The following is a 26,229-nucleotide window of genomic DNA, read 5'->3' as shown; positions in this document are numbered from 1 at the left end:
ACACACACACACACACACACACACACACACACACACACACACACACACACACACACACACACACACACACACACACACACACACACACACACACACACACACACACACACACACACACACTTTGCCTTTAACCCTTTAACCCCAAGAGGACTTGCTAAGCAATAGCAAACCCAATGTATTGTCCCCCCCACAGACCACAGATGGAGAGAATGTATTGCTTTGCACAGGGATTCCTTCCTGTGTCTTCCTGCATATAGTGAGGTGTGGCTGTGTAACCACAGGGCATTTTCCTCATATCTGTAAGCAGTGCTGGCCGCTCAGGAATCACATTAGTTAGGAAGAATGTACAGATCCATTATAGCAAGGGTGCTCAACTCCAGTCCCGAAGCCCCCTCCCCCCCCCCAACAGGTCAGGTTTTCAGGATATCCCAGCTTGAGCACAGGTGGCTCAGTCGAAGCCTCTGATAGAGCCACCTGTGCTGAAGCAGGGACTGATTGAGCCACCTGTGCTGAAGCAGGGATATCCTGAAAACCGGACTTGTTGGGGGAGCTTGAGGATGGGAGCTGAGCCCCATTGCATTATAGGGAAGTGCAGAGATGAAGAGGTGCATGTTACAGTGCTCTAATAACTGGGCAGTGAGGGTCACACCTGGAAGGCTCCGTCTGCTAAGCAGCCCTGGAAACACGGGCTCAGATAGCCCCATGCCTGCTGAGAGCCCAGCAGGGCAATGCATTGTGGGGCATTCTCTAACGCCACCCTATTTTGCAGAGTGGCTGTGATGGAAGATGCGAACCGCATGTCCTCAAATTCCTTGGCCATCATCTTCGCGCCCTGCCTCCTGCGCTGTCCAGCCAACTATGACCTACAGACCACCCTGAAGGAGGTTTCCAAAACCATCACGTAAGGTTTCGATTATGCCGGCGTTTTTTGGTAAAATCACAGCCTAATTCAGGCGCCCGCCTGTCCCTTTCCTTCCGCCCATTCAGGGCATGTTATTTATTTGCTTCGATATGAGCTGTTGAAATATTGAAGGACCGGGAAGTCAGAATGTCGCTCCCTCCCAGGCCCAGCGCAGTCTCAAAGTTACCGTCGTGATCTGCGCTGCTGCAGATTGAGACAATCAAGGGAGCAAAATACTGTTATGCGCTAAACTCGTGTAGGTTTTATTTGGGGGGGGGGGGGGGTTTCTGCCTTAAAAGAGGTAAAATCTTCTCGAGCAATTCAGCCCGGATAGGGGCCTTGGTCGGAGGCTGCACCCGTTGTAAACGGATTAAGGGAAGGGGAGTCTAGTGGTTAATTCACTGCCTTTGAAGTGGGTGTGCAGTGCCGGCACCATGTGACCACCCAAAAACTGAGATAGTAAGCTCAGAAGACAAGCTCCTGTGTCTGACGCTGCGGTGTGTAGTACCGGATAAGACGACTTTCTCGTATGATCTGCACAGTGATTCTGTCCTATCCCCGTGGGCCCTGCTGTCGCACTTCAGAGCTGTAATCTCCCGTGTTCTCATGTTTCCATAAGAAATGTTTTTGTTTTCCAGCTAATTGACCAAGTCGCAAACTAATGGTTTCCTGCCGAAGAATTCATTGGGAATACATTTGTGGGGTTTTTAAAGGGAACTTGGGGGAAATAATGAAATAAAACGGGGTGGATATTTTGAAGACTACGGTTTGCCCATCTCAGACGGGGTTAGGGATGCCACCTCTATTCACCCCTTCCTTGCCAGAGGGGTCAGGGACTTGTTATAAAGCAAGGGGTTAAGTGGAAGGCTCTGTAACCCGATTGTCCTTGTGCTTCCCCTGTAGGTGTGTGGAGATGCTGATTAAGGAGCAGATGAGGCAGTACATACTCAAAATTAAGGAGATTGGCATGATGAAAGCAGCAGAGACACAAGCGCTGTGTAGCCTGTCCCTGCTCAAACACAACACGGTGAGTACCCCAAAAAAGCCCTGCAATGTAATGTTTCTGTGGAGGAGGCAGTCACGCAGCCCCTTCTGTGGATGAGATTCCAGACACTCACACGGGGGAGGAGGGGGGGGGGGGGGGGTTAGGGGTGGTGTCCCTCTAGATGTGGGGTCCCACACACACTCAGGGACCCCCTCCAAGATGGGATGGCGGAAACTCACATGGGGGCCCCCTCTGAGTTGGAATCCCAGAAACTCACACCCTTGCAGTTAGGGAGCTGCCCTTTAAAGTGGGAAGTTTCTCCTTGAGTCCCGGTCTAAAAGAACATATTGTAAGTTGGTGAAGTAGTGAGTCGTTGCTTCAGTGTTCAATGCTGGCTATAGAAGCATCTCCTGTATACGCCTGTATCCCCTTCCATGCACGGGAGGGGTTATACATAGATACATTTTTTTAATGAGTTAATTCTTGGGATATTTGTATGCAAAACCCGACTTCCACATCAGTATTCTGCTCCCTGAAGACAGTTTTCCTTTCTCTGACAGCCTTGGCCTGTACATTTAGGATTTATTTCTCCTTATGAAGGGATCCTGGTTGCTCCACACCGCCCTCTCCCTTGCACGCCTGGAATTGCTTCTCCCGCGGTTTGGAGCACAAGTTGGGTTTCCCTGTGATAAGAGTGGAATCCAATAATACTTGTCACATATTTATTTTAGTATAGCTATCAAAGTTTAATTTGACTAAATACCAATATTACATTCATTTTTTTTTTTAGGTGGAATGCGCCCCGAAGGGATCTCCGTGTTCTAATATTCTCTGAATATATCCCAGGTAGCACACACCTCTCTATATTAATACTCGGTGAGTTATGTCTGTCTATCTCTCTGTCTATTTCTCAGTCTATGTGTCTGTCAGTCAGTCTGTCTCTGTCTGTGTGTCTGTCTGTGTCTCTCTGTGTGTCTGTCTCTCAGGCTCTCTTTGTGTGTGTCTCTCTGTGTGTGTGTGTGTGTTTGTGTCTCTCTGTCTCTTTCTTTCTGTCTCTCTGTGTCTCTCTCTCTGTGTGTGTCTCTGTGTGTGTCTCCCTCTCTCTGTGTGTGTGTTAGAATCACGGCTAGGCTCCGCCCCCTGACGCGGTGCCCGCAGCGTGCGCAGACCCCTTTCTGCGCGTGTGCGCCAGCCAACCAGAACAACTTATTTAAGGAATGAATCCATAAATAAATCAATGAATTGGGCACGTATCAATGCACACCAAGGGAGGAGAATGAAGTATCAATATATCAGAAAATATTTTAATTCCCATTCAATGTTCATACCCCTTGGATGGACTGGATCTAAGGTGAAAATCCAATACATTTCTCTTCGATTGAGGAAATTAAGTCTGTCTCCTCCCCTGGTATGTGGAGACACATGTTCCAAACCAGAGAAATTAACATTAATTATACCGCCTTGCAAACAGCTTGAGAAATGTCTGGATACTGGATGAGACAGATCATGTCTTGTGATTAACCGAACATGTTCAGATATCCTAGTTTTCAAGGGTCTGATTGTACGACCCACGTAACGTTTGCCGCAACCACACCAAAGTGTGTAAACGACAAAACTTGTATGACAATTAATAAAAGTTTGAATTTTATAACAGTTTTTTGACTGTGCGCTTTTTACTTTTTTTAAAGGTCTGGCATACTGACAGAAATTACAATGGCCGCAACAGAAAAACCCATTGGGGCTGCCACGGATATGACTACTCACTAATGGACTGAAATACACTTGGGGAAATCGATGATACAATCGTTTTAGCTTTTTTGAAGACTATTCTTGGTCCTTCTTGCAGAATACGTCTAAGATCTGCATCTAGTTTTAATATGTCCCAATGGTTTTTTTATGATGGTACGGATTTGGTTAGCTTGTTTATTAAATTGTGTAATGAATAAAGGTTTCTGAAAACCCTGTTTGATGTCTTTATTGTGAGTTTTATAACAAACTAAATATTTTCTATCAGTGAATCTAGCTTGTTCAAATGCGGATTGTATATCATCCATGGCGACCATGTGGTCCGCCACCGGACAAAATCTTGTCGCCCGTGGCGATCGGGTTTGTTGACCACTGTGTATTATACATATATAAAATCAATGTCAATCTCTCCTGAGCTTGTGTTGAACGGAGTACATTTATAGCGTGACCCATGTCATTGTCCTGTAAGAATAAAATAAATAAATACGTTTTGCTTCACCCCTGCTCAACACAAAAACTTAAATTTTCATAGAACCGTAGGTTTATTTCGAAAAGTACTGTGTGTGTGTTGACCTCACTAACCAAACCAAAAAAAAAAAGCCAGAACCCATTAACCAGTGTCAGGATGCCCCCTCTTAACAATTTCCAAATCAGCAATCCCGCCTGGGATCTTACCTGATCCGCAGTTCCTCAAGGTACTATACGGGAGGGGAGGTGTTCCCTACCTGTCTTCCGATGTCCCCCGTGGGAAACTTGAGTCAGATCTGGAAGAAAGCAGAATAGGTTATTTCGGTGTAGGTATAGTGCAGTTAAGATAAAACAGAGAGAGTGGGTGAGGGTGACAGACAGAGAGTGAGTGAGAGGGTGACAGAGAGAGAGAGAGGGTGGGAGAAAGGGACGGTGGGAGAGAGAGAGAGAGAGGGTGGGAGATAGAGAGAGGGTGGGAGAGAGAGAGAGAGAGAGGGTGGGAGAGAGAGAGAGAGAGGGTGGGAGAGAGAGAGAGAGGGTGGGAGAGAGAGAGAGAGGGTGGGAGAGAGAGATGGTGGGAGAGAGAGAGAGAGAGAGAGAGAGAGAGAGAGGGTGGGAGAGAGAAAGAGAGAGGGTGGGAGAGAGAGAGAGATAGGGTGAGAGAGAGAGAGAGAGAGAGGGTGGGAGAGGGTGGAGGAGAGAGAGAGGATGGAGAGAGAGAGAGAGGGTGGGAGAGAGAGAGAGAGGGTGGGACAGAGAGAGAGGGTGGGAGAGAGAGAGAGAGGGTTTGAGAGAGAGAGGGTGGGAGAGAGAGAGAAAGCGTGGGGGAGAGAGAGAAGGTGGGAGAGAGAGAGAGGGTGGGAGAGAGAGAGAGGGTGGGAGATAGAGAGAGGGAGGGTGGGAGAGAGAGAGGGTGGGAGAGAGAGAGGGTGGGAGAGAGAGAGGGTGGGAGAGAGAGAGGGTGGGAGAGAGAGAGGGTGGGAGAGAGAGAGAGGGCGGGAGAGAGAGGGTGGGAGAGAGGGTGGGAGAGGGTGGAGGAGAGAGGATGGGAGAGAGAGGTAGGCCAAGAGTACGGGCCAGACTAAGGTGGAGACTTTCTGTATTCTGCATACAGGACTCTACATGCACTGCAGAGGTGAGATTCCCCCAACTCCAATTTGCTACACTCTCCAAGAGAGATTATTGTGATCAGAGGTGGAAGATGAGCAGGGTCACTGCCCAGGGAGTAGCCTGTCAGGGGGCATGGAAATCTCTTTTGGTGCGTATGTTGCCACGTGGCATTGATTGACCGGTCAATTAGCACTGCTTCCTATCACAGTGACATGATCCGGTGCTGTGATCGGTTGCAGCGCTGACCAAGGTGTGTTAGTGCAGCAATTTACAGGGAGGGAACAGAGGTTGTGGGTGACAGATGCTGGGGGTAGGCCAAGAGTACGGGCCAGAGCAAGGTGGAGATATTCTGTACTCTGCATGCCCAGGACTCTGCATGCATGCCAGTGGCTGTGGGGTGTGTGTGTGTAGGTATGCCAAGTGTCAGTGTGCATAAGTAAGTGTGCTGTGTGTGTAAGTAAGTTTGCCTGTGTGGCAGGAGGTGTAGGGGGGTGGGGGGCGGGGGGCGGTTCAGCTGGAGGACTTTACCCAGCACAAAAGCACATAGATGCCTCTGATTATATCACCCCAAATGCTGATAATATCCTGCTGTAGATGCACTTTACAGAAGATGATACAGATGTCATCAGTGTTTGGTGGGTTCATTAAATCAATCCATCATATAATAGCCACACTGTGCATATGATGTACTGAATCAGTAACACCAATCACAGGAAGACATCTCCATGGTAGGGGTAGTGTTGAAGTTAACAAAATATGTCCAGCACTGTGGTGTGGTGCCCATACATAATAATTGTGCACATTACCAGAACAACATACTGTCAACTGCATGATCATTTTGCTGCTTGTAGTGTATACTCTTGTCCTGTGCAGTGTTGTAGTAGATCCGTCTCTTCAGTGTTCACTGCAATAAAAGTAAGACATTGCATTAATATTACAGAAGTTTGGGAGCTGAAATCCCACTATGCTGCAGACAGTTTCCCTTTGCATAAGATTCTTGTGATTATATCTCAATGATGATCAATAACAACTACATCATAACACAGCCGCTCAATACAAAAGATGTATTTGCTATCAATGGTCATGGAGGCCAAACGTCACACAATGTACAGATATAGCAAGGATTATTTCTTCCTCTGGTGCATTATGATGGGATGTGTTTTAATGCAATATTATGGATGATCAGCCGGTAAAATAAAGCTTACTGTATCTGTAGCCATGCCATCAACATTACTTGGCTTTGTTCTCCACATTGAAGTTTCTCTTGTTTTTTCTGTTCTTTAAATCACTAATACTGATGCCATGTGTAATCTGTACTGAGAGATATACTCTACTGGCCTAGATGAAACCATATGATGCAAACAGGATTCATCCCACTCCAGATTCATATGATTGCACCACTTCAACCTTTAATAAAACACATAGAACTACAGCAGTGCGCTACTGCACATGTTCTTGTTATGAATGGTAGCAGATGTAGTCCTTGGGTCAATACTTCATACAGCAGCCACACTCTACTCATGATGTATTGAATCAACAAAAACCTGCATGGTACAGATCACAGGAAGGGTAGAGTAGAGGTGAATATGTCCAATGCGAAACCCTTAGCAGCTGGATTGTGTGGAGTCAACAAAATGACAAATACTAAATGAGAAATATACACATTGCTTATCTGTCTCTGTGTAGTCATTTTCCTCCTCTTCAACTGTCCTTCAAAATTTCTCTTCTGCCAGTAAAGAAACACATGGCTTCAATATTCACTGTTCTTCCCTCCTGAAATAAAAGTTAAGCATTGCATGGTTATGATCATACATACAATGAACCTTGCGCCAAACCATGTGATCCAAAGTAAATCCACCTCCCTCCCATAGCTGTGTTCCTTCTAGAGCTTCTACCACACAAGTCATTAATGTTCGTGACACTGTACTGCAGTCACAGTCTGCACACAAAGTACTGAATCAATTACATCACACTGAAAAGGCAGTCTACATGATGCAATAGTTATCCATAATAACTCTGTCATGCAAATGACAGGAAAACCTATATGTATATCATTAGGGGAGAGGGGAAAAATAAATAAAAAATAAGTGCGACAAATAAAAACAGATTATAGGAAAGTAAATCCTTGCCCTGGGAACTTTACAATCTAATAGAAATGTTAGAAGACTTAAAGAGAGGCAGCAGTTGGGGGAAGAAGTGCAGTAGATGACAATGCTTGTCCTTAATGGTGGGTACAATTAGTAGAAAGCACATCTTGGGAACAATAGTTGTTAGCAGTGACTGTGGGTGTGGGACAGTAGCCACGAGTCAAAGTTTTTGAAATGCTTGATTTAAGTCGTGAATTTTAAGATTGGTCTTAAATGTGGGTGGAAGAGGTTATGTTGGCATATACTGAGTGTGAGGAAGTTTCACATGTACGGTGCAGTGATGGAAAATGCTTTCAGGCAAGTGAGAGAACAGTAGAGGTGAAAGAAGTTTACAGGAGACAGTTATGGTTATAGTGCAAGAGACAAGCAAGGGCATAATGAGAGATCAAAGATGATATGCAAGAAGGAGCAGATTAATGGAGATACTTAACAAAAAGGTAAGGAGGAGAACTTTGTAGGTGATACAAAAACTTGATGGGATGCCAGGACAGGGATTTAAGGAGATGAGCAGAGACTGTTGTGGGAGAAAGTGAGATAATTCAAGCAGCAGAGTTTTGCATAGGAGAAAGTTGTGAAGCATGGAGGCCTGTTAGTAGTATGTTAAAATAACCTATAGGATAACAGTATACATTGGAGTTTTAGCAGTAGGTTGAGAGGGGAAAGGGAAGATCTTGGCAATATTACAGAGAAAGAGGCAACACATTTTACCCATAGCCGTGCATGTGAATGGAGATTGAATTGAAGAGCCAAATGTTACTCCTAGGCAACATGTTTGATGACAAGATAGATGGTAGTACTGTTTACTGTGATGGAGAAAGGTGATAATATGAGCCCAGTTTTAGACATTAAGTTTAAGGCAGTGGAGTGCCATCCATGAGCATATAGCCAGGAGGCAACCCAAGAGTAGGGACTGGATTGCAGGAGTGAGAACAGGGGTGGATAGATTTGTGTGTGTATCATCCGCATAGAGATTATATCTAAGGCCAAAAGCATTGATGAAGTCACCAAATGATAGTATGTAGAGAGAAAGAGAGATCTCAGAACAGAGCCCTGATGTATACCCACAGACAGATCAATAGAAGACGAAGACATGTTAGCAACAGAGATGGAGAATGTGTGACAGGAAAGTTATGATGAAAACCAGGATAGAACTGTGTTACGGATACAAAGAGAGAGTTTAGAATATGAAGGAGGAGAGTGATTGAGAGCATCAAACGCAACCGATAGATCAAGTAGGATTAGTAGGGAAAAACCTTGGGAATTAGCTTTAAGCACAGTCTGTAGAACGAGCTGTACGAAAGGCAGGTTGTAAAGGATCCAGGAGGGCATGTGATTTAAGAATGTTGACACTAGCAATTAGGAGGCAAAAAGCATGAGGGATACAGAGCGGTAGTTAGTAAGGCACATAGGGTGTAGTTTGTTTCTGACAAAAGGGTGACCGCTACAGGCTTAAAGTAAGAGGGCAAAAATCCAGAGAATAGGGAGATTGAAGATTGAAGATGTGGGTGAGAGTGGGGACTAAGAGATGCAGTAAGGTGTGAGGGGATACGATCTAGAGGGCATGTGGTAGAGGGAGAAGAGAAGATGATTAGCTTCCAGCTCTGTAAGAGAAGAAAAGGAGTCAAGTGCAGAAGGAGATTTGGGTAGAAGGAGAGAAGGGGGAAGGGACAGAAGGAATCTCCTTTTGGGTGGCATCCACCTTGCCTCTGAAGTAGTCAAATGCTTGAGGAGAAGTGAAGGAAGGATGGCAAGTGGGAGGAGAAGGTCAGTGGAGGGAGTCAAATACAGAGGAAAAAAAACAGCGTAAATTAAATTTGAGTGTTGATGAGTGTGGAAAAAAGTAGTGTATTTAGCCCTAGAGAGCAGCTTTATACAGGACAGGAGACATTTTTACTGTAGAAAAATCAAACAAAGTGTGAGATTTCCTCCGTAGGTATTAAGAATAGCGAGTGGAAGTGTGATGAGTGTGTTTGGGAATTTAGCCAAAGGTGTGGGTTAGAGGGATGAGTGTGTCAGAGCCTATAGGGGGCATATAGATAGGAGTATAGCATTGTAAGAGTTAATAAGATTGTTAGTTTAAGCAGAAAGAGAGAGAGAGAGAAGAGAGGTTAGAGTAGATGTCAGAGGAGAGTTTAATTAAGCAGAGGCAAATCAGTGGGACAGGTAAGACGCGGTGAGGGGAATGACTGATTGTGACTGATGAGAGTAGAAGAGGTTATGTACAACTAGAGCCTTGTTAGTAAGAGTGGACATTCCAGAGGGCACAGGAGAAGGGAAGAGAAAAGTAAGGAAAGGAATGTGGATTACATTAGATAGGTTAACACTCTTAGCAGGGAGGCCTGATGTGTATATGAGCCGGTCCAAGATTATAAGAGATATCCCCCAACATCAGTGAGCATAGAAGGAGACACAGAGATAGGTGTAGAGAGAGACAGAGATAGGGATATGTAGAGAGAGAAGGACGTCAAGAGAATGAGACAGATAGGCGTAGAGAGAGGAGACGTAGAGAGAGGGGGCGTAGAGAATGAGGGAAGGTGGAAGAGAATAGGATGTGCAGGAGTGCATTTCATTGAGCAGTGCAGAAATAGCTGCAATAGAGGTCTGTACAAATGGTGCTTTGTGTAGACACATGCAAAGGTAGGGGAAGGAAAATGTATAGAACATGTGGATAAAAGCAGGAGTGTGGAAGTTAGAGAAATTAGAAAAGTTTTACAGAGGAGTGAGGAAACAGTAAACAGAAAGAACAAGAGAGAGGTTACATTGGGATGACGTGCTGTGGTAGAGAGAAATGCTAGGAGAGAGCCTCCAGATATTAGAGGACATGAATTGAGAGAGCAAATGTATAAATCAAAATCGGAGGGGGAGGTATAGCACGAAAGCTTGCACAGCAGTTGATGAAGATTATAGTCTTAAAGTTGCGTGTACCTGTCAGGGCACTCAAGAAGGTCAATGCTCACAAGTGCAGCGTTCATGAAGAAATGCTGAATCCAGTTCCCCTCCAATTTAATTTTAATATAACTTTTTCATTCTTCATTACTGCAAAAAGCAAACAAAACAAAACCACATTGCATTACTATTTTCAAAATGGATTGAATGACATATTCAACAGTAACTGTGTGATGCCAATATTGCCTTCTCACTCGTAGGCCAGTACGGTCAGGTACCCAGTACTGATAAAACAATAAGTGCCTGTACTAAGTACCAATATGAATTATAAGGAAATGTAAAATCTCCAGGTCTCTCTCCATCTCTGCAACAGATATATGGATAAGCCCATATTAAGGCATCACGTGACCGGAGCCGTCACTGACTGGGTATACGCAAAGATGCAGGGAGATTCAAAGGAAGGGAGGGAGAGAGACAGGGAGAAGATGGGAAACGGAGGGAGGCACGGATGGCGGGCCTCTCTCTTTCACTGGTGCATGCAAGGAGTTGGTCCCAACATCCACAAAGTGTGTGTGTATTATTGGTTGTGTTTTATGGCGGTAGGAGGATAGTGTGTATATTGTGTGTGTGTGGGAGTATTATATTGTGTGTAGGGTATTATAGTGTGTATATTATGTTGAGGTGCAGAGGAGAGTATTAGATTGGGTATCTTGTGTTAGGGGGTATTGTGTATATTGTGTTTAAGACTATAATATTATTGGGGAGATAATTATTGAGGAGGTATTAAAGTGTGTATTGTGGGGAGTATTAGTGTATGTATTATTTGTGGGTGACAGATGCTGTGGGTAGGCCAAGAGTACGGGCCAGACTAAGGTGGAGACTTTCTGTACTCTGCATACAGGACTCTACATGCACTGCAGAGGTGAGATTCCCCCAACTCCAATTTGCTACACTCTCCAAGAGAGATTATTGTGATCAGAGGTGGAAGATGAGCAGGGTCACTGCCCAGGGAGTAGCCTGTCAGGGGGCATGGAAATCTCTTTTGGTGCGTATGTTGCCACGTGGCATTGATTGACCGGTCAATCTGCACTGCTTCCTATCACAGTGACATGATCCGGTGCTGTGATCGGTTGCAGCGCTGACCAAGGTGTGTTAGTGCAGCAATTTACAGGGAGGGAACAGAGGTTGTGGGTGACAGATGCTGGGGGTAAGCCAAGAGTACGGGCCAGAGCAAGGTGGAGATATTCTGTACTCTGCATGCCCATCCTGCATGCCCAGGACTCTGCATGCATGCCAGTGGCTGTGGGGTGTGTGTGTGTAGGTATGCCAAGTGTCAGTGTGCATAAGTAAGTGTGCTGTGTGTGTAAGTAAGTTTGCCTGTGTGGCAGGAGGTGTAGGGGGGCGGGGGGCGGTTCAGCTGGAGGACTTTACCCAGCACAAAAGCACATAGATGCCTCTGATTATATCACCCCAAATGCTGATAATATCCTGCTGTAGATGCACTTTACAGAAGATGATACAGATGTCATCAGTGTTTGGTGGGTTCATTAAATCAATCCATCATATAATAGCCACACTGTGCATATGATGTACTGAATCAGTAACACCAATCACAGGAAGACATCTCCATGGTAGGGGTAGTGTTGAAGTTAACAAAATATGTCCAGCACTGTGGTGTGGTGCCCATACATAATAATTGTGCACATTACCAGAACAACATACTGTCAACTGCATGATCATTTTGCTGCTTGTAGTGTATACTCTTGTCCTGTGCAGTGTTGTAGTAGATCCGTCTCTTCGGCGTTCACTGCAATAAAAGTAAGACATTGCATTAATATTACAGAAGTTTGGGGGCTGAAATCCCACTATGCTAATGACAGTTTCCCTTTGCATAAGATTCTTGTGATTATATCTCAATGATGATCAATAACAACTACATCATAACACAGCTGCTCTATACAGAATATGTATTTGCCATCAATGGTCATGGAGGCAATATATCACACAATGTACATATATAGCACGGATTATTTCTTCCTCTGGTGTATTATGATGGGAGGGTGAGATTCTGCATTATCAGCATCAGTAAATCTGTAGGAAACTGAGTGATATTCTATTTTTTAATGCAATATTAGGGTAAAATAAAGCTTGCTGTATCTATAGCCATGCTCTACCCATGATGTGCTGAATCAATGACTGCAGAGCGATTTAGAGTGGTAAACATGACTTGAACTCATCTCTGAATAGAGGGTAGCACAGTAGTGCAGAGTAGAAGGTGAATGTATCTCAAATGGAAACCCTTAGCAGCTGTGTGGGGAGTAGACAGTACAGACTAACCAAGTAAATAGTAAAAAGTAGTAACTTCAACATTACTTGGTTTTGTTCTCCACTCCTGTTTTTCTGTTCTTTAAATCACTAATACTGATGCCATATGTAACCTGTACTGAGAGTTATATACTCTACTGGCCTAGATCAAATTAAATGATGCAAACAGGATCCCTCCCACTCAAGATTCATGATTGCACCACCTCAACCTTTCATAACAATAACATAGAACTGCAGCAGTGCGCTACTGCACATGTTCTTGTTATGAATGGTAGTATATGTGGTCCTTGGGTCAGTACTTCATACTGTAGCCACACTCTATTCATGATGTATTGAATCAACAAAAATCTGCATGGTACAGATCACAGGAAGGGGTGGAGTAGAGGTGAATATGTCCAATGCGAAACCCTTAGCAGTCGGATTTTTTGGAGTCAATAAAACGACAAATACTAAATGAGAAATATACACATTGCTTATCTGTCTCTGTGTAGTCATTTTCCTCCTCTCCAACTGTCCTTCAATTTTCTATTTTGCAAGAAAATGAACACATGGCTTCAATATTCACTTCTGTTCTGCAGTCTTTCCTCTTGAAATAAAAAAGTTAAGCATTGCATTATTATTATTATAATTATTATTGACGATACATACAATGAACCTTGCTCCAAACCATGTGATACAAAGCAAATCCACCTCCCTCCCACAGCTGTGCTCCTTCTAGAGCTTCTACCACACAAGTTATTCATGTCAGTGAAACTGTACTGCAGTCCCGGTCTGCACACAATCTACTGAATCAATGACATCACACTGTGTCACACTATGTCATGCTAACGACAGGAAACAATCTTTGAATATATCTTTGTATATATAATAATAATAATAATAATAAAAAAAAAAGACAGGACAGACACTCCTACATTGCAATCAATAGAAAATAACTGGGACAGGCACTTCAAGGATGCATACGGTCCCGGATAAACTGTAGCTACCTATACACGTGTGCCTTGTCTCTAGACTCTGCATATATCTCTATTTATATATCACCCATTGTGTACTCAGCGCTTTACAAGAGAGACCAAAAAGTACAGGAAATTATTATACAATAAGTTCAACAAACAAAAACAGACAATAGGAAAGTAAATTCCTGTCCTGGGTAGTTTACAATCTAAGAGAAATGTAAGGAGACTTAGAGAGACAACAGGTGGGGGAACAAGTGCAGTAGATGACAATGCTTGTCCTTAATGGTGGGTACTTGTAGTATAAAGCACTTCTTGGGAACAATAGTTAGTGACTGAATGAGTGACAGTAGCAACGAGTAAAAGCTATTGAAATGCTTCATTTAAGTTGTGAATTTTAAGGTTGATCTTAAATGTGGGTGGAAGAGTGTATGTTGGCATATACTGAGTGTGTGTGAGTTTCACAGGTAAATTGATGGGAAAGGGTTTCAGGCAAGAGAGCGAGTGCGCAGTAGAGGTGTAAGAAGTATAATGGAGACAGTTATTAGTAGAGCTTAGGAGACGAGGAAGGGCATAACGAGACCAAAAGATGATATGTAGGAAGGAGCAGATGAATAGAGAATAGTGTTGGACTGGGTCCTCAACTATAAAAAAATGGGTAACGGGTACCCGGCCAAAATGAAAGGTTCTACCCGGTCGGGTACACGGTTTGGCACTTACCTTCCGGGTGGCGGTGACATCTAGGATCAGCAGCAGTCCTGTGACGGTGGCAGCATCTGTGGTGTCTTCAGCCGGCGGGGGTTAGGGTTACCAGCTTACCTGCTTCGGTGCTGTGGAAGTGATTCCTGCAGCTCCCCCCGCCAGGTGAAGACACCTCTGATGCTGCCACCATCAGAGGACTGCTGCTGCTGATCCTAGATGTCTTAGGAAAGGTAAGTATAAAAGATTATTTCCAGCTGCCCTGACATTACCCGACGCCGGGTATTACCCGGCCAAGTCCACTTCTCAGTGGCCGGTTTCGAGTAATGTCCGGGTAGCTGGAAATGTGTCGGGTAACGCCGGGTACTCGGTACACCACTAATAGAGAACCTTAACAAAAAGGTAAGGAGGAGAACTTTGTAGGTGATCTGAAACTTGATGGGAAGCAAGGAGAGGGATTTAAGGAGGAGGAGGAGATGAGCAGATACTGTTGTGGGAGAAAGGGAAATTATTCAAGCAGCAGAGTTTTGGATAGATTGCAAATGAGAAAGTTGTGAAGCAGGGAGCCCTGTTAGCAGTATGTTAACCCATACGATAAGGGCATGCATTGGCGTTTTAGCAGTAGATTGACAGAGAAAAGGGCAAATCTTGGAAATATTACAGAGAAAGAATCGACAAACTTTAGCCAGTGTCGTGAATGAAGATGGAAAGGGAAGAGTCAAATGTTACTCCTAGGCAATGTGCTTTCATGACAGGATGATGGTAGTACTGTTTACTGCGATGGAGAAAGGTGATATTAGGCAAGATTTAGGGGGAAATATGAGGAGCTCAGTTTTAGACATTAGGTTTAAGGCAGAAGAGTGTCATCCATGGAGGATATAGCCAGGAGGCAACCCGAAACTAGGAACTAAATTGCAGGAGTGACGGTAGGGTGGATAGGTGTGTGTATCATCTGCATAGAGATGATATCAAGGGCCAAAATAGTTGATAAGGTCAACTAGTGATAGTATGTAGTGAGAGAGGTCCCAGAACAGAGTCCTGAGGTATACCAACAGACAAAACAACAGGAGACAAAGACACGTTAGCAACAGAGATGGAGAATGTGTGATGGAGAAGTATGATGAAAACCAGGATATAAGTTTGCTGCGGATACGAAGAAAGAGTTTAGAATATGAATGAGAAGAGTGATTGACAGTATCAAAAGCAGAAGAGAGATCAAGCAGGATTAGTAAGTAAGATGGACCTTGGGAATTTTCTTTATGTACATAATTGGTTACATTGGGAAAGGCAGATTGTGAAGGGCCCATAGGAGCATGTGATTTAAGAATGTTGATCAAACGGGAGATCAAAAGACGTTCTAGCAATTAGGAGGCAAATGGTAGGAAGGATACAGGGCGATAGTTAGAAATTCACACAAGGTCAAGGTTATTTTTGAGAATAGGGGTGACCACTGCATGCTTAAAAGGAAGAGTTGAAAGAGCCAAAGGATATGGAGGAATTGAAGATGTGGGTGAGAGTGAGAATATAGGATTGAGAGGGCAGAGTGGTAGAGGGAGAAGAGAAGATCAGGTTCCAGCTCTGTGACAGGAGAAAAGGAGTCAAGAGTGCAATGAGATCTAGATAGAAAAAGAGAGAGGGGGAAGGGAGAGAATGAATCTACTTGTGGATGGCATCCACCTTGCCTCAAGTGAGCAAAGGCTTGAGGAGAAATAAAGGATGGATGTTAAGTGGGAGGAGAAAGTCAGTGGTGGGACTCAAATACATAGAAGACAGTGTGAATGAAATTGGAGTGTTGATGAGTGAGGAAAACGTAGTGTTTGACCTTAAAAAAAGGAGCAGAGTTTTACAGAACAGGACAAAGGTTTAGTGTAGAAAATCAGACTGTGAAATTTCCTCCATAGGTGTTAAGAGCAGCAGTGTGATGTGATAAAGTGTGATGAGAGCGTGCTTGTGAATTTAACCAATGCATGGGTTAGGCTGCGTCTATAGTAAGCACGCAACAGAAGGCAAAGTTAGCGCATGCCTGTCGCTCCAGCAATCCCTGCACTGAGGTCTGAGGCGACGGGGATGCCCTGCATCGCTCGCACGCACTGTGGACGACCAAGCGTGTGCCCATGATAATCACGGCCTTAGAGGGATGAGTGTGTCAGAGCCTAGAAGGGGCATATAGATGATGGAGGAGGAGGGAGGAGGAGATGATAGCATTGTAAGAGTTAACAAGATAGTTAGTTTAAGCAGAAAGTGAGGAGAGGTTAGAGATAAGGGTAGATGTCAGAGGAGAGAGTTCAATTAAGCTGAGGTATCGAGTAGGACAGGGGTGAGGGGAATGAGAAGTGGTGGATGATGAGAGCAGAAGAGGTCATGTACAAATAGACCATGTTAGTCGTAGAGCAGACATTCCAGAGGGCACGTGAGAAGGGAAGAGAAAAGTGAGAAAAGGAATGTGGATTACATTAGATGAGTTAATACGCTTAGCAGGGAGGTGGAGAGAGAGGCAAGAGGCAGAGGGTGGTGTAGGGGTAGAGGAAGAGATGTTGCATGTACCTTGTCAGAACATTAAAGAACGTCAATTCACACTGGTGCAGAGTTGAGGATGAAATGCTAAATCCAGTTCACGTCCAATTCAATTTTAACAGAACTTTTTCATTCTTCATTACTGAAAAAAAAAAAGTAAAACACAATGCATTACTATTTTCAAAATGGATTGAATTCCCCCAACAATGACTATGTGTTACCAATATATCCCTCTCAGTCCCACTGCAGCACATACTGTACCAGTGTGAAAGTAGGAAGGTACACAGTACCGGTAAAACAATACGTGCCGGTACTATGCACCATATGAATTATAAGAGGATGTAAATCTCCCAGTCTCTCTCCATATCCGCAACAGAGCGGGCTCCGGTCAGTGGCATGGATGCCCATATATGGATATGCTCATATTTGGGCATCCCATGTCACTGACCGGAGCCGGCTCTGAGTATAGGGATATATGCGGAGACGCAGAGGTGCAAGGAAATGGGAGGAGGCACGGTGAGAAACAGGGAGAGACCACAGGAAGATAGAGGGCAACAACTTCCACAAGGTACGTCTATGTGTATAATTGTTTGTATTTTGTGCAGAGGGGGTAATTTCAGATAAAATACAATTCTCCACCCTCTACGAAACAATTCCACTTTGTTCAGTAAGCCAGAAAGTCTTGGTCCCATGTGGACTGAATTTTAATGCAAATTAGGTCCTTAATACACAAGTAAAGAATATAGATACTCATTCTCTACTGTAAGAAGTGCCACATTGCCCACTATTTAGGTCCTGTGCCCAGATTGTGACCAAGCATGGCAGAGGTGAGATTCCCCCAACTCCAATTTGCTACACTCTCCAAGAGAGATAATTGTGATCAGAGATGGAACTATGGGGGGGGGGGGGGTGAGCAGGGTCGCTGCCCAGGGAGTAGCCCGACTGGGGGCACGGAAATCTCATTTGGTGCATATGTTGCAGCGTTGCATTGATTGGCCGGTCAATCTGCACTGCTGCCTGTCACAGTGACATCATGATCGGGCACTGTGATCAGCTATAGCGCTGACCCAGGTGACATAGTTCAGCACTTTACAAGGAGGGAACAGATGTTGTGGGTGACAGATGTTGGGGGTAGGCTAAGACTGTTGACCAGAGTAACGTGGAGACTTACTGCACTCTGCATGCCCATCCTCTCCCTGACATCAGGGGAAGGAAGTGGCCCTGGTGTGTGTGTAGGTATACCAGATGTCAGTGTATGCATAAGTAAGTATGCCTGTGTAGTGGGAGGTGTAGGGGCATTAAGCTGGAGGACTTAAACCAGTCACAAAAGCACATAGATACCTCTTATTATACCGCACCAAATGCTGATAATATCATGCTGTAGCTGCACTTTACAGAAGATGATGCAGAATCCATCATATCATAGCCACACTGTGCATATGATGTACTGAATCAGTAACACCAGGAAGACATCTCCATTTAAGGGGTACAGTTGAAGTTAACAGAATATGTCCAGCACTTTGGTGTGTAGCCCATAAATAATAATTGTGCACATTACCAGAACATACTTGCAACTGCAAGATCATTTTGCTGCTTGTAGTGTATGCTCGTCCTGTGCAGTGTTGTAGTAGATCCATCTCTTCAGTGTTCACTGCAACAAAAGTAAGACATTGCATTAATATTACAGACGTTTGGGGGCTGAAATCTCACTTCGCTGCGGACAATTTCCCTTTGCATAAGATTCTTGTGATTATGTCAATGATGATCAATAACTACATCATAACACAGCCGCTCTATACAGAAGATGTACTTGCTATCAATGGTCATGGAGGTAATACGTCACACAATGTACAGATATAGCAAGGATTATTTCTTCCTCTGGTGCATTATGGCATTATGATGGGAAATGTTGTGAGATTCTGCATTATCAGCATCACTGAATCTTTTGGAAATTAAGTGATATTCTATGTTTTAATGCAATATTATGGATGATCAGCCGGTAAAATAATAATAGCTTGCTGTATCTGTAGCCATGCTCTACCCATGATGTGCTAAATCAATGACTGCAGAGAGATTCAGAGTGGTAAACATGACTGGAACGCATCTCTGAATAATGGGCAGCAAAGCAGTGCAGAATAGGAGGTGAAAGTATTTAAAATGGAAGACCCTTAGCAGCTGTGTGGGGAGTAGACAGTACAGACTGACCAAGTAAATGGTAAAAGGAGTAACTTCAACATTACTTGGCTTTGTTCTCCACATTGAAGCTTTCCTCCTCTTTAAATCACTAATACTGATGCCATGTGTAACCTGTACTGAGAGTTATATAATCTACTGGCCTAGATGAAACCATATGATGCAAACAGGTTCCATCCCACTCGATTCATAGAATTGAACCACCTCAACCTTTCATAACAATCACATAGAACTGCAGCAGTGCGCTACTGCACATGTTCTTGTTATGAATGGTAGTAGATGTGGTCCTTGGGTCAAAACTTCATACAGCAGCCACACTCTACTCATGATGTATTGAATCAACAAAAACCTGCATGGTACAGATCACAGGAAGGGTAGAGTAGAGGTGAATATGTCCAATGCGAAACCCTTAGCAGCTGGATTGTGTGGAGTCAATAAAACGACAAATACTAAATGAGAAATATACACATTGCTTATCTGTCTCTGTGTAGTCATTTTCCTCCTCTTCAACTGTCCTTCAAAATTTCTCTTCTGCCAGAAAAGAAACACATGGCTTCAATATTCACTGTTCTTCCCTCCTGAAATAAAAGTTAAGCATTGCATGGTTATGATCATACATACAATTAACCTTGCGCCAAACTATGTGATCCAAAGTAAATCCACCTCCCTCCCACAGCTGTGTTCCTTCTAGAGCTTCTACCACACAAGTCATTAATGTTCGTGACACTGTACTGCAGTCACAGTCTGCACACAAAGTAATGAATCAATTACATCACACTGAAAAGGCAGTCTACATGATGCAATAGTTATCCATAATAACTATGTCATGCAAAGGACAGGAAAGCCTATATGTATATCATTAGGGGAGAGGGGAAAAAAATAAATAAAAAATAAGTGCGACAAATTAAAACAGACAATAGGAAAGTAAATCCTTGCCCTGGGAACTTTACAATCTAAGAGAAATGTTAGAAGACTTAAAGAGAGGCAGCAGTTGGGGGAAGAAGTGCAGTAGATAACACTGCTTGTCCTTAATGGTGGGTACTTTTAGTAGAAAGCACTTCTTGGGAACAATAGTTGTTAGCAGTGACTGTGGGTGTGGGACAGTAGCCACGAGTCAAAGTTTTTGAAATTCTTGATTTAAGTCGTGAATTTTAAGATTGGTCTTAAATGTGGGTGGAAGAGGTTATGTTGGCATATACTGAGTGTGAGGGAGTTTCACATGTACGGTGCAGTGATGGAAAATGGTTTCAGGCAAGTGAGAGAACAGTAGAGGTGAAAGAAGTTAACAGGAGACAGTTATGGTTATAGTGCAAGAGACGAGCAAGGGCATAACGAGAGATCAAAGATGATATGCAAGAAGGAGCAGATTAATGGAGAGCCTTCACAAAAAGGTAAGGAGGAGAACTTTGTAGGTGATACAAAAACTTGATGGGATGCCAGGACAGGGATTTAAGGAGATGAGCAGAGACTGTTGTGGGAGAAAGTGAGATTATTCAAGCAGCAGAGTTTTGCATAGGAGAAAGTTGTGAAGCAGGGAGGCCTGTTAGTAGTATTTTAAAATAACCCATAGGATAGCAGTATACATTGGAGTTTTAGCAGTAGGTTGAGAGGGGAAAGGGAAGATCTTGGTAATATTACAGAGAAAGAGGATCCAAACTTTACCCATGGCCATGCATGTGAATGGAGATGGAATTGAAGAGCCAAATGTTACTCCTAGGCAACATGTTTGATGACAAGATAGATGGTAGTACTGTTTACTGTGATGGAGAAAGGGGATAATATGAGCCCAGTTTTAGACATTAAGTTTAAGGCAGTGGAGTGCCATCCATGAGCATATAGCCAGGAGGCAACCCAAGAGTAGGGACTGGATTGCAGGAGTGAGAGCAGGGGTGGATAGATTTGTGTGTGTATCATCTGCATAGAGATTATATCTAAGGCCAAAAGAGTTGATGAGGTCACCAAATGATAGTATGTAGAGAGAAAGAGAGATCTCAGAACAGAGCCCTGATGTATACCCACAGACAGATCAATAGAAGACGAAGACATGTTAGCAACAGAGATGGAGAATGTGTGACAGGAAAGTTATGATGAAAACCAGGATAGAACTGTGTTACGGATACAAAGAGAGAGTTTAGAATATGAAGGAGGAGAGTGATTGAGAGCATCAAACGCAGCAGATAGATCAAGTAGGATTAGTAGGGAAAAGTGACCTTGGGAATTTGCTTTAAGCACAGTCTGTAGAACGAGCTGTACGAAAGGCAGGTTGTAAAGGATCCAGGAGGGAATGTGATTTAAGAATGTTGACATTCTAGCAATTAGGAGACAAACAGCAGGAGGGATACAGGGTGGTAGTTAGTAAGGCACATAGGGTGTAGGTTGTTTCTGAGAAAAGGGTGACCACTACAGGCTTAAAGTAAGAGGGTAAAGAGCCAGAGAATATGGAGGAATTGAAGATGTGGGTGAGAGTGGGGACTAAGAGATGCAGTAAGGTGTGAGGGGATATGATCTAGAGGGCATGTGGTAGAGGGAGAAGAGAAGATGATTTGCTTCCAGCTCTGTAAGAGAAGAAAAAGAGTCAAATGCAGAAGGAGAATTAGGTAGGAGAGAAGGGGGAAGGGACAGAAGGAATCTCCTTGTGGGTGGCATCCACCTTGTCTCTGAAGTAGTCAAATGCTTGAGGAGAAGTGAAGGAAGGATGGCAAGTGTGAGGAGAAGGTTAGTGGAGGGAGTCAAATACAGGGAAAAAAAGACAGCGTAAATTAAATTTGAGTGTTGATGAATGTGAAAAAAAAGTAGTGTGGTTTGGCCCCAAAGAGCAGCTTTATACAGGACTGGAGACATTTTTACTGTAGAAAAATCAAATATCAATTGTGTGATTTCCTTCATAGGCATTAAGAACAGCGAGTGGAAGTGTGATGAACATGTTTGGGAATTTAGCCAAGGGTGTGGGTTAGAGGGACGAGTGTGTCAGAACCTAGAAGGGGCATATAGATAGGAGGATAGCATTGCAAGAGTTAATAAGATTGTTAGTTTAAGTGAAAAGAGAGAGAGAGCAGAGAGGTTAGAGTAGATGTCAGAGGAGAGTTTAATTAAGCAGAGGAAAATCAGTGGGACAGGTAAGACACGGTGAGGGGAATGACTGATTGTGACTGATGAGAGCAGAAGAGGTTATGTACAACTAGAGCCTTGTTAGTAAGAGTGGACATTCCAGAGGGCACAGGAGAAGGGAAGAGAAAAGTAAGGAAAGGAATGTGGATTACATTAGATAGGTTAACACTCTTAGCAGGGAGGCCCGATGTGTATATGAGCCGGTCCAAGATTATAAGAGATATCCCCCAACATCAGCGAGCATAGAAGGAGACACAGAGATAGGTGTAGAGAGAGACAGAGATAGGGGTATGTAGAGAGAGAAGGACGTCAAGAGAATGAGACAGATAGATGTAGAGAGAGGAGACGTAGAGAGAGGGGGCTTTGAGAGGGGGGCGTAGAGAATGAGGGAAGGTGGAAGAGAATAGGATGTGCAGGAGTGCATTTCATTGAGCAGTGCAGAAATAGCTGCAATAGAGGTCTGTACAAATGGTGCTTTGTGTAGACACATGCAAAGGTAGGGGAAGGAAAGTGTATAGAACATGTGGATAAAAGCAGGAGTGTGGAAGTTAGAGAAATTAGAAAAGTTTTACAGAGGAGTGAGGAAACAGTAAACAGAAAGAACAAGAGAGAGGTTACATTGGGATGACGTGCTGTGGTAGAGAGAAATGCTAGGAGAGAGCCTCCAGATATTAGAGGACATGAATTGAGGGAGCAAATGTATAAATCAAAACCGGAGGGGGAGGTATAGCACGAAAGCTTGCACAGCAGTTGATGAAGATTATAGTCTTAAAGTTGCGTGTACCTGTCAGGGCACTCAAGAAGGTCAATGCTCACAAGTGCAGAGTTCATGAAGAAATGCTGAATCCAGTTCCCCTCCAATTTAATTTTAATATAACTTTTTCATTCTTCATTACTGCAAAAAGCAAACAAAACAAAACCACATTGCATTACTATTTTCAAAATGGATTGAATGACATATTCAACAGTAACTGTGTGATGCCAATATTGCCTTCTCACTCGTAGGCCAGTACGGTCAGGTACCCAGTACTGATAAAACAATAAGTGCCCGTACTAAGTACCAATATGAATTATAAGGAAATGTAAAATCTCCAGGTCTCTCTCCATCTCTGCAACAGATATATGGATAAGCCCATATTAAGGCATCACGTGACCGGAGCCGTCACTGACTGGGTATATGCAAAGATGCAGGGAGATGCAAAGAAAGGGAGGGAGAGAGACAGGGAGAAGATGGGAAACGGAGGGAGGCACGGATGGCGGGCCTCTCTCTTTCACTGGTGCATGCAAGGAGCTGGTCCCAACATCCACAAAGTGTGTGTGTATTATTGGTTGTGTTTTATGGCGGTAGGAGGATAGTGTGTATATTGTGTGTGTGGGAGTATTATATTGTGTGTAGGGTATTATAGTGTGTATATTATGTTGAGGTGCAGAGGAGAGTATTAGATTGGGTATCTTGTGTTAGGGGGTATTGTGTATATTGTGTTTAAGACTATAATATTATTGGGGAGATTATTATTGAGGAGGTATTAAAGTGTGTATTGTGGGGAGTATTAGTGTATGTATTATTTGTGGGTGACAGATGCTGTGGGTAGGCCAAGAGTACGGGCCAGACTAAGGTGGAGACTTTCTGTACTCTGCATACAGGACTCTACATGCACTGCAGAGGTGAGATTCCCCCCAACTCCAATTTGCTACACTCTCCAAGAGAGATTATTGTGATCAGAGGTGGAAGATGAGCAGGGTCACTGCCCAGGGAGTAGCCTGTCAGGGGGCATGGAAATCTCTTTTGGTGCGTATGTTGCCACGTGGCATTGATTGACCGGTCAATTAGCACTGCTTCCTATCACAGTGACATGATCCGGTGCTGTGATCGGTTGCAGCGCTGACCAAGGTGTGTTAGTGCAGCAATTTACAGGGAGGGAACAGAGGTTGTGGGTGACAGATGCTGGGGGTAGGCCAAGAGTACGGGCCAGAGCAAGGTGGAGATATTCTGTACTCTGCATGCCCAGGACTCTGCATGCATGCCAGTGGCTGTGGGGTGTGTGTGTGTAGGTATGCCAAGTGTCAGTGTGCATAAGTAAGTGTGCTGTGTGTGTAAGTAAGTTTGCCTGTGTGGCAGGAGGTGTAGGGGGGTGGGGGGCGGGGGGCGGTTCAGCTGGAGGACTTTACCCAGCACAAAAGCACATAGATGCCTCTGATTATATCACCCCAAATGCTGATAATATCCTGCTGTAGATGCACTTTACAGAAGATGATATAGATGTCATCAGTGTTTGGTGGGTTCATTAAATCAATCCATCATATAATAGCCACACTGTGCATATGATGTACTGAATCAGTAACACCAATCACAGGAAGACATCTCCATGGTAGGGGTAGTGTTGAAGTTAACAAAATATGTCCAGCACTGTGGAGTGGAGCCCATACATAATAATTGTGCACATTACCAGAACAACATATTGTCAACTGCATGATCATTTTGCTGCTTGTAGTGTATACTCTTGTCCTGTGCAGTGTTGTAGTAGATCCGTCTCTTCGGTGTTCACTGCAATAAAAGTAAGACATTGCATTAATATTACAGAAGTTTGGGGGCTGAAATCCCACTATGCTAATGACAGTTTCCCTTTGCATAAGATTCTTGTGATTATATCTCAATGATGATCAATAACAACTACATCATAACACAGCTGCTCTATACAGAATATGTATTTGCCATCAATGGTCATGGAGGCAATATGTCACACAATGTACATATATAGCAAGGATTATTTCTTCCTATGGTGTATTATGATGGGAGGGTGAGATTCTGCATTATCAGCATCAGTAAATCTGTAGGAAACTGAGTGATATTCTATTTTTTAATGCAATATTAGGGTAAAATAAAGCTTGCTGTATCTATAGCCATGCTCTACCCATGATGTGCTGAATCAATGACTGCAGAGCGATTTAGAGTGGTAAACATGACTTGAACTCATCTCTGAATAGAGGGTAGCACAGTAGTGCAGAGTAGAAGGTGAATGTATCTCAAATGGAAACCCTTAGCAGCTGTGTGGGGAGTAGACAGTACAGACTGACCAAGTAAATAGTAAAAAGTAGTAACTTCAACATTACTTGGTTTTGTTCTCCACTCCTGTTTTTCTGTTCTTTAAATCACTAATACTGATGCCATATGTAACCTGTACTGAGAGTTATATACTCTACTGGCCTAGATCAAATTAAATGATGCAAACAGGATCCCTCCCACTCAAGATTCATATGATTGCACCACCTCAACCTTTCATAGCAATAACATAGAACTGCAGCAGTGCGCTACTGCACATGTTCTTGTTATGAATGGTAGTAGATGTGGTCCTTGGGTCAGTACTTCATACTGTAGCCACACTCTATTCATGATGTATTGAATCAACAAAAATCTGCATGGTACAGATCACAGGAAGGGGTGGAGTAGAGGTGAATATGTCCAATGCGAAACCCTTAGCAGCCGGATTTTTTGGAGTCAATAAAACGACAAATACTAAATGAGAAATATACACATTGCTTATCTGTCTCTGTGTAGTCATTTTCCTCCTCTTCAACTGTCCTTCAATTTTCTATTTTGCAAGAAAATGAACACATGGCTTCAATATTCACTTCTGTTCTGCAGTCTTTCCTCTTGAAATAAAAAAGTTAAGCATTGCATTATTATTATTATAATTATTATTGACGATACATACAATGAACCTTGCTCCAAACCATGTGATACAAAGCAAATCCACCTCCCTCCCACAGCTGTGCTCCTTCTAGAGCTTCTACCACACAAGTTATTCATGTCAGTGAAACTGTACTGCAGTCCCGGTCTGCACACAATCTACTGAATCAATGACATCACACTGTGTCACACAATGTCATGCTAACGACAGGAAACAATCTTTGTATATATCTTTGTATATATAATAATAATAATAATAATAATAATAAAAAAAATAAGACAGGACAGACACTCCTACATTGCAATCAATAGAAAATAACTGGGACAGGCACTTCAAGGATGCATACAGTCCCGGATAAACTGTAGCTACCTATACAGGTGTGCCTTGTCTCTAGACTCTGCATATATCTCTATTTATATACCACCCATTGTGTACTCAGCGCTTTACAAGAGAGACCAAAAAGTACAGGAAATTATTATACAATAAGTTCAACAAACAAAAACAG

The 26,229-nt window shown here is 43.5% G+C and overlaps 1 protein-coding gene and 1 long non-coding RNA gene across 8 annotated transcripts in view; one reads left to right on the top strand and one right to left on the bottom strand.

Moving 5' to 3' along the window:
• The window catches only part of LOC142475233 (uncharacterized), a 38,145-nt gene extending 34,297 nt beyond the window's left edge, over nt 1–3,848 (top strand). For 2 of the 4 annotated variants that reach the window (XM_075581198.1, XM_075581200.1), the window contains 2 exons: nt 770–901; nt 1,805–2,009. In XM_075581198.1, coding sequence (XP_075437313.1) covers nt 770–901; nt 1,805–2,003 — 331 coding nt within the window. In that variant the 3' untranslated portion in view covers nt 2,004–2,009. Of the gene's footprint in view, nt 1–769; nt 902–1,804; nt 2,010–2,676; nt 2,763–3,574 lie in introns of those variants that run through there. The other 2 variants (XM_075581202.1, XM_075581201.1) reach the window with 2 other exon arrangements.
• LOC142475235 (uncharacterized) overlaps nt 51–26,229 on the bottom strand; it is a 39,521-nt gene continuing 13,342 nt past the window's right edge. For 2 of the 4 annotated variants that reach the window (XR_012790811.1, XR_012790812.1), the window contains 12 exons: nt 25,567–25,686; nt 24,483–24,580; nt 22,820–22,930; nt 19,396–19,505; nt 18,293–18,385; nt 16,765–16,876; nt 13,037–13,154; nt 11,953–12,050; nt 10,283–10,393; nt 6,017–6,983; nt 4,308–4,396; nt 51–2,569 (listed from right to left, as the gene is read on the bottom strand). This is a non-coding gene — a long non-coding RNA (uncharacterized LOC142475235). The remainder of the gene's footprint in view (nt 2,570–4,307; nt 4,397–6,016; nt 6,984–10,282; nt 10,394–11,952; nt 12,051–13,036; nt 13,155–16,764; nt 16,877–18,292; nt 18,386–19,395; nt 19,506–22,819; nt 22,931–24,482; nt 24,581–25,566; nt 25,687–26,229) is intronic. The other 2 variants (XR_012790813.1, XR_012790814.1) reach the window with 2 other exon arrangements.

This window comes from Ascaphus truei, unplaced genomic scaffold (genome assembly GCF_040206685.1).
Source record: "Ascaphus truei isolate aAscTru1 unplaced genomic scaffold, aAscTru1.hap1 HAP1_SCAFFOLD_1119, whole genome shotgun sequence".
NCBI classification, from domain to species: Eukaryota; Metazoa; Chordata; class Amphibia; order Anura; family Ascaphidae; genus Ascaphus; species Ascaphus truei.
This window is presented reverse-complemented; position numbering and strand designations above follow the sequence as displayed.